Source organism: Lutzomyia longipalpis, chromosome 4, assembly GCF_024334085.1.
Source record: "Lutzomyia longipalpis isolate SR_M1_2022 chromosome 4, ASM2433408v1".
Lineage (NCBI taxonomy): Eukaryota > Metazoa > Arthropoda > Insecta > Diptera > Psychodidae > Lutzomyia > Lutzomyia longipalpis.
The window spans coordinates 3,659,060-3,671,473 of NC_074710.1; the positions used below are offsets into that span (position 1 = coordinate 3,659,060).

At 32.5% G+C, this 12,414-nt stretch overlaps 2 protein-coding genes across 2 annotated transcripts in view; both read left to right on the forward strand.

The window, feature by feature from the left end:
- LOC129795731 (40S ribosomal protein S10b-like) overlaps positions 1-12,414 on the forward strand; it is a 575,051-nt gene that overhangs the window by 245,793 nt on the left and 316,844 nt on the right. The window lies entirely within an intron of this gene.
- Positions 1,752-5,182, forward strand: LOC129794439 (sialin-like). The gene is made up of 6 exons (XM_055835190.1): positions 1,752-1,789; positions 3,365-3,560; positions 3,834-3,947; positions 4,052-4,226; positions 4,302-4,833; positions 4,918-5,182. The coding sequence occupies exons 1-6, from the start codon at positions 1,752-1,754 to the stop codon at positions 5,180-5,182; spliced, it is 1,320 nt and encodes a 439-aa protein (XP_055691165.1).

Below are 12,414 nucleotides of genomic sequence, written 5' to 3' on the forward strand. Positions count from 1 at the left end.
GCAAGGTGTGCAGCTTAACATCTGGCAATATCTCGCACCCAGATAGTCTTATTCAGACAAAATCTGATTTAAAAAAAAAGGTTTTTCAAATAAATTTTCATTAATTGTGGGGTACAGCTTGATATACCGCCGTCTTTATCTCAAGTCAATTAAAAATTCTTTATAAGTCTTTTTTATCTCTTTAAGTAGTAAGATGATTTCTTAGGTGAAAAAATGCCGTAATAAACTTTATGTCTGCTTTGGAAATCAATTTTTTTGTAGGTAAGAGTGAGGCAAAAAAATATTGCTCAAGAGTTTGGGAAAACTTCAAAATATCATATTTATCAGGGAAATAGAGCTAAGTCGTCTGAGAAAGAGTAATAAAGTGAAATTTTCAAAAAGTTTGAGTTATAAATTGTCTATTCTCAATTAATATTTTTGAAATTTCGTTAAATAATATTCAAATATCTCCCTAAAACCGATTCGATTTTTCTGTGCCTTGTTCGTTTTTCAAGCAAGGGGCTGTACATTTTAAAGCCAGGCCTTATTAAAAAAAATTATGTCTAGTCTAAATTTATATTTAGGGTAAGAAAAAGGTTTTTAAGTTAGTCTGAATTGCAGCAGATTGTATTTCGAGGGCTACATTGTAAAAACGGCTAAGTTGGTTATTGAGAAAAGTGGCCTAAATCTAGTCTTTCGGAGTTCGGAGTCTATTTAATTTTAATTATAGAAAAAAAAATGACCCTGTTACAGTGGCGGTAGCTCTCGTAAGTCGGTCAAAAGAAAATTTATGTTTTCTTCGTTTTTTTTTTTTTAGAAAGAACTTTAACTCAAACGTTATTTAAGGAAAATATTGTTTTCTTTGAAAAGAGATAGCACACTAATTCACCCTCAAATGTAAGACATCAGCGATGTTTTCTATTTGATTGAGGCCATCGATTTCCTATCCTTGACATTATTTCCACCATTCTCCCTCCCCCTTGAGTTCTGAGCCCTCACCTTATATTGAATGAAGCCAATAAAAAGGGGAAAACAACACACCTGAAGGAAGGCGGAATATGCGCTTCAATTTCGGCACAAATATTGATTGATTCGAGGCTTTTCCCTTCAATCAACGAAGAAGAATCAATTTACAGCATACGCAGGAGAGAAGTTAATTCAATATTTGGAAAATATTATGGGTATTGTGTGTAAATGTGTAAATTTGCATCACTGTACGCCATTTAACCCATCAATGCTTCGTAAAATTGCACCACTAGGATAACATAAGAGGCATTATTCATCTATAAACATCAAATGATGCTTGTTGAGCTCTTCTGCATTGGAGTTGTCTGTTCTTAGACAAAGACATGTAGTTTATCATAAATTAAATACATACATACCTACACCATCTTCATCCAAGAGATGCAAGACACAGGAAGCATCTTAGAATTATATTGGTTCTACGAAAAGTTCTTGCAAACTAATTTCCTAATTTCTAATTATTTGGAAACTTTTAGAGTATAATTTGAGACATTTTCCCCTAGTAAATATATTCTTAAATTTATTTTGATAAAAGAGAAAATTTCTGGGGAAAAAAGGGTTCCGGTAAAAATATTTTCACAAAACTTTTAGCATAACTCTGTTGTCTCAGTATCATTTTGACGGTAATGTTGGAGGAGATTGAAGATGCACAAGTGGTGTCATATTATGAATACGGAACTCATTACACACTCCGCTTAAATTACATCCAAGCGAGAAAGTCTCACACTTCCTGCCATCATCAGCGTTAGATGAAGGAGGTGTACCTGAGTGGGGAATTATGGCTTAAGTTTGTGCATCGTTTTTTTTTCTCAACGTTCTTTCCTCGCCTTAATTAACATACGAATAGTGGCTCATTTGGGATACAAACATAGAGTCCCTCCACTTGTCTTCCTTATTGCTGACTTCCTTCGTGAACAATTCACTTCCTCAGCATAAATTTACCATTTGTCTCCTTCATCGATCCAACACTGAGGCTACACACCAACTGGGCACAAGGAATGCTAATGTGGCCCCTTTAAAAGGAAAAAAAAATGATGAAAAGCAAAATAACAAATCTACATAGACGACAAAGGAAGCAAGGATATGTACAGAGGTAAATTTTTCCGGAAAAGGAATTTATTTGAGGGTATTTAGGAAGAAACTTCGCAGTGGGGTAAGGTCGCCTAATATTGAGTACAGTGATGGTCGGCAAAAAGCTTTATTTTAATTTTTTTTCCTTGTCATTCAATAATTTTAGAGATATAACCATTTAGACAATTTTCTTTATTTTCGGTATTTCGGGAAAGTCTCAAAGTCGACTGAAGCTTGAAGAATGTTATTCTGTTGAGTACGACTGTAAATTAAAGTGCTCTTACACGCCTTATTAGACGAAAAAAAAGCATAAAAAAGCTAATAAGAAAATTGTAAACAAGGGAGTCGATTTAGCTCAAAATCTTTTATTTTCCTACAATTTGTGAATTATAAGATACCCTATAAAAATCTTTCAAGAATTTGGAATTTTTTTTAACCTTGTTTTAAAGGAATATTATTTTCTTCGGACCCCTTAAAAGATCTTTCCGGTTTTTTAAAGCAATTAGTCATTAGTTTTTTTTTCTTTTATTAAACGACAATAGAACGAATTATAAACATCAGCTGACAAAAACTTATAAAAACTTTAATATTGTAAGAAAAGAGAAAAGAATTGGAACAGATCTACCTCAAAAAGTATTATTAAAAGCTTCATCAAATATCTTAAAATATTTGTTATATTTTGATTACCCCTTTAAAATTTTCCTTGAAAGAAAAAGCATTTAATTATGGAATATTTTTCTGTGCAATGAGTAGAAAATTTATTATTGATTAGAAAAACCTTACAGGGTCGATTTTCGGTCATTCTCCTCTATATTATGTATTAAAAAAATAAAACAAATTTTGCATGGATAGTAAACAATATTCACGTGTTAAATTTAAAAAAAAGAATCACAGCTAAAAGAACATCTTTTTTGTCATCTTAAACTATAAAAAATGTATGAACAAAAAACGCGTACATATGCTTCAAAGCTTCCGGTAGACAGATGAGATTTTTGTTCATAAAAATTCATTTATATAATAATGTGAGCTTAACTTTGATAGTAAAAATTAAAGTGTCTCAGTTGTTTTCGTAATTTGGGACTAACTACTTCTCACTTGAGGTTTTCAATTGATCAATTTTCAATAATAATTTAAAAGTTAAGAATTTAGAAGACAAATTTTAAAAGAAAAAAATGCTTTTCTTACCAAATATTGTGTTTGGAAAATTAGTAAAGTGGGAATTTGCAAAGACAAGACGATCAATCGTAGCATTAATGTGTTTTTTGGGCTGTGTAAGTTCCTATGCCTTCAGATCCAGTCTCAGTGTGGCCCTTGTAGCCATGACTAAGGTGGTTAATGTAACCCATGAGAATGGGACGATTGTGCAAGAAAAGGAATTTAATTGGAACTCAAAGGAACAAGGATATGTTCTCAGTTCATTCTTCTATGGATGCGTTTGCACACAATTCCTTGGAGGAATGTTGGCTAACCGCTTTCGAGGGCATATTGTAAGTTAACTGTGTGAGCATAATCTCAATAAAACTATATATTTATTGAATTTTACTCCCGATTTCACGAAAATTCCGAATTATGTAACTTTTCAATGGAATCATCATGAAAATGAGACACATTCTCTTGTGCTTGTCTGAGTTACATAATACAGATTAAATTAGGGGGTATCCGACTCCAGATTGGGGCATGAATTGACCTCTGAGTCAGTCACCCCCTGAATAAAATTGAAGTGAAGAAAAGTTTATTATTTTTCTGAAAATTTTTTCTAGGTTTTCGGTATTGGAATTGGAGGAAGTTCTTTCTTAACGATACTATCGCCATTTGCAGCTAAATTTGGAATTTATGCTCTCATCACTATAAGAATAATAATGGGATTGATTGAGGTATAAAAATCTCTTTATTATAGGAAAGAAGAAAATTTAAAAATTTCACAACTTTTTCTTTACAAATAAGAAAAATTTTAAATACTTAAATCCATTATAACTAGGGCGTCGCTGTGCCAGCGGTTTATGATGTTATTAATCATTGGACTCCAAAAGAAGAAAGAACAACAATCACTGGAATTACTATCATGGGAACGACAGCTGGAGTAATATTTTCATTCATGTTATCCGGACAATTGGCTGAACATCTCGGTTGGGAGAGTATTTTCTATGTTCTAGGTATGGTTAGCTATAGCATTTTTTAAACCCTTTTAAGAGAACATTCACAAGAAATTCTTTTTATGTACCTTCAAGGTGGTCTTGGATGTGTCTGGTTTATTATTTGGATGATTTACATTAAGAATGATCCTGCTAGTGATCCCCGAATTTCACCTGAGGAAAAAGCCTACATTGAGGCAAATGTCGGTGTGACAGTTACAAGTCAAAATCACAAAATACCTTGGAGGAAAATTGTAAAGTCACCTCCAGTTTATGCAGTCACAATTGCTGCATTTAGTGATTTGTGGATAACTTGCACATTTTTAACACAAATCCCAACATACCTTGATGATGTTCTGCACTATAATTTAGGTTCAACCGGATTCTTAGCTGCATCCCCCTTTATTTTACAAATTATCGTTGCTTTCACAGCTAGTATTGCATGTGATCGTCTCCGGTCAACTGGAAAACTCACAACGGAGCAAACGAGGAAAATGTGTTTATCCATTGGCTTGCTTCTATGTGGATTTTTCTTGTTTATTATGGCAAATTTAACTGATCCCACCATCATAACTATTTGCCTCAATATTGCTGTTGGTTCCGCATCAATGATCTACGTAGCCTACATGTAAGTTTTCCTTTTGTTTTTGAGTTTTTCATTTGATTCTTAATTTAAAGAAAAATCTTTTGCTTTTCATATTGAACGTTAAAGGGTCAACCCTCTGGATTTTGCTCCTAACTACGCTACTCTCATAATTGGAATCTCCAATACCGTGGGCATTGCTACGGGAATAATTTCACCAATCCTCACGGGATATATTGTCCAGGAAGGAAATTCCGATGAGTGGAAGATCATTTTTTACATCGCAGCCGGTCTGGCTGTTGTTGGAACAACTGTTTTTACATTGTTTGCTGAAGGGGAAGTCCAAGAATGGGCTAAAGACCCCATTGAAAATCACACCATATGTAGAACTTGAAGGAACTTTGAAACCTTGAAAACTTTAATCAATATTTTCTTACATCTAGTTGTTATTAACCTTCTGTATGCCGTGCGCGAGATGAACAGTAAATAGGCCGCTAAAGATTTTCTTTGATTTTTTGATAAATTTTGAAATCAAGTGAAGTTTTCCCAAAAAATAATAATTTTGATATTACAACACGAATATTCACCCTTAGGGAGGGGTGGGAGTTAAAAAAAAAAACGAATATTCACAAAAAATTGTTATTTCTTACATCGCTGTTCAAAAATTTTATAGCATAAATTCAATGAAAAAAAATCACTAAAAATTCTTTTATTTTTCTTTAAAGTGAACAGAAGACAGATTAGAATCTACCAGGAAATCCATAAAATTTCATTCGAGCGATTGGATTAGTGTAATTTGCGAAAAATAAAATCTTTTTGCTCACAGCATTACTAAAGGTTAATTCTTGGGTTAATTTTTTGTAATGAAATTCATTTTCAAAAAAAGTCAGTCAAGGACTCCTAAAAAGTTATGAAAAATAAAACTGTTGGGTCTGTTATATATTTTTCATGGTGTCGAAGGGTTAAAAGTAATAAGAAAAAATAATAAATTTCTAAAAGTCAGAACTTTTTTTCAAATTTTTCATTTCATTTTTTGAATAGCCTAAAATCATATTATAAAAAAACAAATAAAAATATTTCCTACTAGTCAACCCGAGCCCCCAATCACGTGTGAGCAAACTCCATTTTAAGCTATAAAAGGGGGTATATATTAGTAGGGGGGATGAATAATACGGTACACGGAAAAATTTTTAAAATAAAAAATCCTGTTATCTGACCCTTCAGCAGGTAGAAAGTGGGAAAAAATCAATTTTTCTGTGGGGGCGCTATAAAGGGGGGTTGGGGCGGAATCCCATATAGCGCTTGCAACTCGTATTGACCCCCTCTACCCCCATACCAAATTTCATCAAAATCGGCCCAGCCGTTTAGGAGGAGTTCATGTGCCACAGACAGACAAACATTTCAGCTTTATATATTAAGATAAAAAATAGATGATTTTCTGTTCTGCTTGATTTTTTAATTAAAAATGAATCAATGGGAATTGTCAAAGGTATGTAATTTTTTATTTTATTTTACGTCGACTATCTCGTGAGTTTGCACAAAATTAAATTTTTTTTAAAAAAACTAACACTATGTCACAAAAAATATTTTTAAATTTAATTTTGAATATCCATTTAAAGTGATTTAAATGATAATTTTTTTTAATCAATAGGTAATAAAAAATTATGTAATTTTTTAATCCATAAAAAAAACTTTGCTAAAGTGTAATTTAAACCAAAAGAAGTCATTTAACGGATTTTTTTTGACATATATAGGTAATCAAAAAAGCACCACAGTGCAGACGATTAAAATAAATTTAATTTTAATTAGTAGAAAATGTTTCAAAAAAGAGCATACAGTGGAGAATCCAAATGAAATTCAATTGACAATTTTCCGCGCTACAATTTATTCCCACGAATATTTGTTCACGGCAGTGCAATTTAATGCACGCTCTCTATCTGAATTTTAATTTAACCAGACATTGAGAGTTTTTTTTTTAGCAAGAGGGGTATTTAATTATTCCATTTACACGTACTCTACGCACCCACTGTCTATATGCTTTTATCGTACAAATACGGAAGGGAAGGGGGCAGAAAAACAACATTTTATGTAGGTATGTACATTATTGGAGCTTTTATTTGTTAATGGAAAAAGGATTTATTTTAATCTGCATAAACAATACATAGAAAAATTTGCCTCATACAAATAAAACATTAGGAAATATTTAGAATATTACTAAAAAATGCAAAATTATTGTATTGTTCCATACTAAAAGCTTTTCGGATTTTATCACGTAAAAAAATAAAATATGTAGGTTGCCTTTACAGACGGGTAGCATAGATTTTATGTACCTAACAGAAACACATGGAATGCTACCCATTTTCTGCCATTTTTTTGAGAAGTCTGCGACATACGCAATTCGAAAATTAATTTTAAAAATAAAAAATTAAAGATTTATTTTGAGAAGTGCTTTAATTTGCTATATTAAAGTCTCCTTAGAAATAAAAAAAAAAAAAGAAACTCTTTATTGATAAACAAAAAATTAAATTAACTTTGCTTCCTTCACACCTCCATATTCCCTTCGCATTTCCATGAGCGGAAAATTGAAAAAAAAAGAGGCGCTTTTATTGTCAAATATTCTTAATTTTCTCGGAGTATTGATTGTTATTTTCAAGGCATGTGCTTCCACGGGAAGAAGGAGTTTTCCAGCGAATTTTCTGTTTGTGATGCCGAAAGAATTTGTGCGTAAATGCGGAAGTTGAAGCAATTGATGTGAACATTCTGATGCCCTATTATCTGCTCTTCCTTTTCGCATCTCACTTGTTCCTTTCATCAGATCAAAGGATTCCCTCTGACGGGGAAAATTGAAGGCATACAGTAATAAGATTCTCATTTATTCCAAAGGAAAGGCAGGAAAATTTGAGAAAGAGAAAAAATATCGAGGAAAATCTTTCTTTTAACCCACTTTTCTTTTAGAGGAAGTGAGTGAGATTTTTATGGAATTTTTCATGGATAAAAATGAATTTAAAAGTAAAGGACAGCTAATCAATAATTGTGATTACTGCATGACATTTCAAATAACCCGCAAAGAGCCTGCAGGTTACATTGTGACTGCAATAAGCTTGTCAACAGGATGGTTTCAATGAATTTTTAAACAATGCACATTGTCGTAAGTGAATGCATATCAATCACATCAATAGAGTCATAATGTCGACCTATGTACATATATAGCGTAGGTGATTAACAATACCTGCGATTCTGTCATGAATGACATACAAATGCAAAGCAATTAGTGAATATTGCTACAGGGCAATTACTCTATGTCTTAGCAGGACTCAATCTTCCTTTTCTTGTGCTATTCAAAATAACTATCAAATGGATTTTGGGCCTTTCAACACCATCCTCCGGTCTTATGGTCCCTACACCTGAGCTGTCTATTGTTTCACACTCAGGCTTACCTACATATATAACTTCTAATCCCTTTTACAAGCTGATAAGCACTATGACAACGACCTATTAATACCTTGTCTTATTAACTTTTCAATTTACTGTGGTCAGACTATGGGCAAATCATTTGACATACAAAAGATACTGCCCCATTGTCTTATGCAAACAATGAAAACTTCCTCAGACAATTTTCTTGATGTGGATGAGTAAGTAGCTATATATTCAGTTGGAAAATTTTCACATATATTGTCCACAGAGGAATATCCAGGGGAATAATATGTTTAACTCTTTAAGGTCCGCGACTAATCTAGCGAGCTGATTGAACTAAAAATAATTTTTATGGGTTCCTTTGAGCTCAAATAAGACATTTTTGGCAAAAAATCCCAACTCAAAAATTTTCGGTTTTTCGTCCTTCCTGATCCTGTGAGTCCTTAGGGATGTCCTTTTGTGATCATAAAATGATCAGTAATTGTAAAGACATGGTCTTGTACTAATTTGGACTCAATATTCATAAAATAAGTATACGAAATGAAATATTTTCAAAATCGAGCCTTTGGGTCAGCGTATGACCCAAAAAACCTTAAAGGGTTAACAATGTTGTAGTTCATAATGAAACCAATATTATGTAGTAAATCTGTGAGTTGCGCATAATAAATTTGTCTACAATGTACATACATAATATGTACTGTATGTTATGTATTTTTTTTGTTTAATTTACATCTCTCTACAGATGAAAAACATATTTTGTTTCAATTAAGTAGTAAAATTCAACACTCTCCTAATATTTGTTTAGAGATTAGAATTATATGTATGCCCACATTATATGAATGTACATAGAGTATAAATTCAATATTTAGAAATTGCAATTAAATTATCATTATTTCCACAATAACTCCCTGCGTATAAACCTCAGTTTTATTATATTTTAAAATGAAACAATTGTTTGCAAACTTTTGAACAAGCAATTTATAAATTTAAATAGAATATCTACAGCATACATTTCTCATGCCAGAAGTAATTAAGTGAAGGAAATGATGGGATCAAAGGGATAATTTTAAGCGTTTTAGGTCAGCTTTAACAGGGACAATCATAGGATTTCCTTTGTAAGAAGAATGCTTGATGGTTTGAAATAAACTGAAGCGTTGCTGAAAACGCTAAGACGCTCATTTTACTGACTGTCTCCGAACAAAATGTTTACTACATAACTACAAAACTACATTGAAGGAAAGAAAAAATCTTGATAAATAAAAATTCCTTTAAGAACCCACATTGCACATTTGAGCAATTTTCGACGAAATGGACCGATTTTCTTTGTAAAAATTTGCCCAAATTCCTATTCTATTAGTTAGTGTCTAACTTTGTAGTTTAAGCGAATTTCCTTATTATTCTATGTAAAATAGGGAAACTGACGGATTTATTTTTATTCAGATTTATTATTCAGATATTATTTTAAAGATAGGTACCCCTGATTTTAATCGTCAATATCTCAGGCTGTTAAGCAATCGATTTTAAAAAGTAGCACAGATTCTGAAAACTACATTCATCCCCTTTCCAATGGTTGTAGATTTTCGAAAATCGGTTTATCCGTCCAATTTTGATAGGGGTTGAACTGAAACTGGTATTTTTGGTATGGGTTCACTTGAACGACTGTCAAAAATCAGCCCCTTAACCAATTTTAATCAAACCGGCAGTTTTGGACAGCGGAAGAGTGTAGTTTTCAGAGTTTTTTTTTTAATTTTGAAAATCGGACACCCAAAGAAAAAGTTAAGCGGGCTTTTATGAGGAGCTCTATTTCATTAAATTAAGGGTGAAAATGTTTAGAATTTTTCACGAAGTCTCATCATACTAACAGTTTTTGATATTTTTAATTCTATTTTTAAGTATTTTTAAAAATAAATTAGTTTATTCAACGACGGTTTGACTGTGGAGTCTACAAAACGTGGTTAAACTTTAATTCCACCTGAGATATCCTTAATATTTACTTTCAAATGCCTATATTGCATTATTAAAGTAAACGATGATATTATTGTAGATTAATATTATTGCATAATATCCTGAATAGATGATGAGTCCTGTGGTTTAATTACAACATTTCTATTGAATTGCACATAACCACTATACGATACCATAACAATTCCATAATTAATCGCATTTCTGGTCTACAGTTGATGCTTCCATAGCAAATTTAACAACATTAATTCCTGAACAATATCTAATAATGCAGATGTTCCTCTTTTTTGTACCGACTGCAAAAGAACAAAAAAAAAGCATCACGCGGTGATATCATCGACGGTACACCAACTGTGGGAAGACCATCGATAGGGAATAATTCAATAAACCAGGAATTAATAGGGATGTGTCCACTGAAATATCATTAAATGAACTCAATGTTTCCTAAAGGAGCGGATTGTCGCTGCGCTTTTTTTTCCTTTTTCCTTTCATTCATCTACCTCCACACAAGAATCTCTCCAAGGGAGATGGCTGATGTGCATAAATTCCATTTTCTTCCTCAATATCTCTTCCCAAATGACTAAGCTTGGCGCAAATACACACAATGTGAGTCAACTAATAAGTCGTGGTTGCACAGAGCATCTTATGGTAGAAAATAATACAACATGATTAATGGAATTAGCAGAGAGAGATTTAGATAATTGAAATTGGAGATACATTTATGATAAATCTCAAATGAAATATCCAGCAAAAGTGAATGAGACGATAGATGAATCTTTGGGATATTGAACTCTCAAAGAAGGTGCAGTACCGTGATGAAAATAGTGGAGCATATGTTGGGTGATTTACGGAAAAACTGTGAAAAGTGATAAAAATGATAAATAGTTGCCAAAATGATTTGATAAAATCTGGAAATTATTAGAAATAGAAGACGAATCGAAACAAAAATTATTGAAACATAGGAAACTTATAAAATGTTTCGCAACACGCAAGAAACTTGAAAAATGTCCAAGAAAAACATGAGTAACTTAATATATATATGAAAGTAACTTTGTAAAATATCTCGATATGAATAAGTTTGAAATATTTACGTTAAAATCCAAGAAAAAAGTGTCTAAACGAAACCAAACTAAAACTAACTAGTTGCGAGAAACATAAATTAGTGAAAGATATTCGCAAATTGTTTCGTAAGAATAAACGGGCATTATCGGAAAATTTTTGTTATTAAATCCCTTACATTTCTCTCAAAACGCATACATAGAAGGTACAAAAAACTTGCTGTTCCACGAAACATGTAAAGGTTGAAACTAATTTTGACGGAAATTTACCTACTTGCGACTCAAAAAAAAAAAAAAGACTTTGCGATGCAATCTTCTTATTCAGACTCAGCTTTTTTTCCTAATGTAGACTCAGTCTTTGCCAAATGGTGACTTAATTTTTAACTAATGTAGACTCAACCTTTACCTTATGGTGAATCAAATTCTAACATTTGCAAAATTATGTTTCGCAACACAAATATCGGGTGAATTTTCTCGTAATGCGTTGGCACTCAAGAAATATTTTGTAAAACACATAAAACTCAAAAATTGTTTCATGAAACACGCATAACTTGAAAATTATTTCGTGCAATAAGTTCAACATTTTTTTTAAAACAAGATAAACAGAAGAATTCGTTTACGGAACATAAGAAACCAAAAAAAATTGTACCGCAAAATGCAAAGAATTTCCTGGCACACTATTTTAGCTACATACCTGTGTGTAAACCCTTCAAATAACAAACAATTCCTGGGAGAATCGATGGCAATGAATGAAAAAGAAATTCAATATAACCCACACAAAATATTAAAAGTCTTCCGCCCCCTCTTTCCTTGCTCCTCTTTTCGGCTACACCAGCGTCTTTTCGCGTTTGTCCCACCACATAAAAGCCACAGAGAAAATATAATTTGAGCGGGGGGCTCCGCGGGGGCTACCGCACTGAATTTGTACATGTCGCCGGCAGATTCAGCCGCTTAAGCGAATGAAGGAGATCCCATGGTCAGATAGGGAGAACTGAAAGTACCTCATTTAATTACTTCTCTATATTTATACAACACAGAGCGCACTCATTGTACTCCGGGTGGGTACTCCTTTCTTCGACAGATGCTCACTGGTAGATCAATATCAATTAGAGAAACCATTAATAGATGTGAAGAAGAGCAAAAGGAAAGAAAACTAAATTCCTCAATTTATTTTTTCTTCTTATGCAATTTT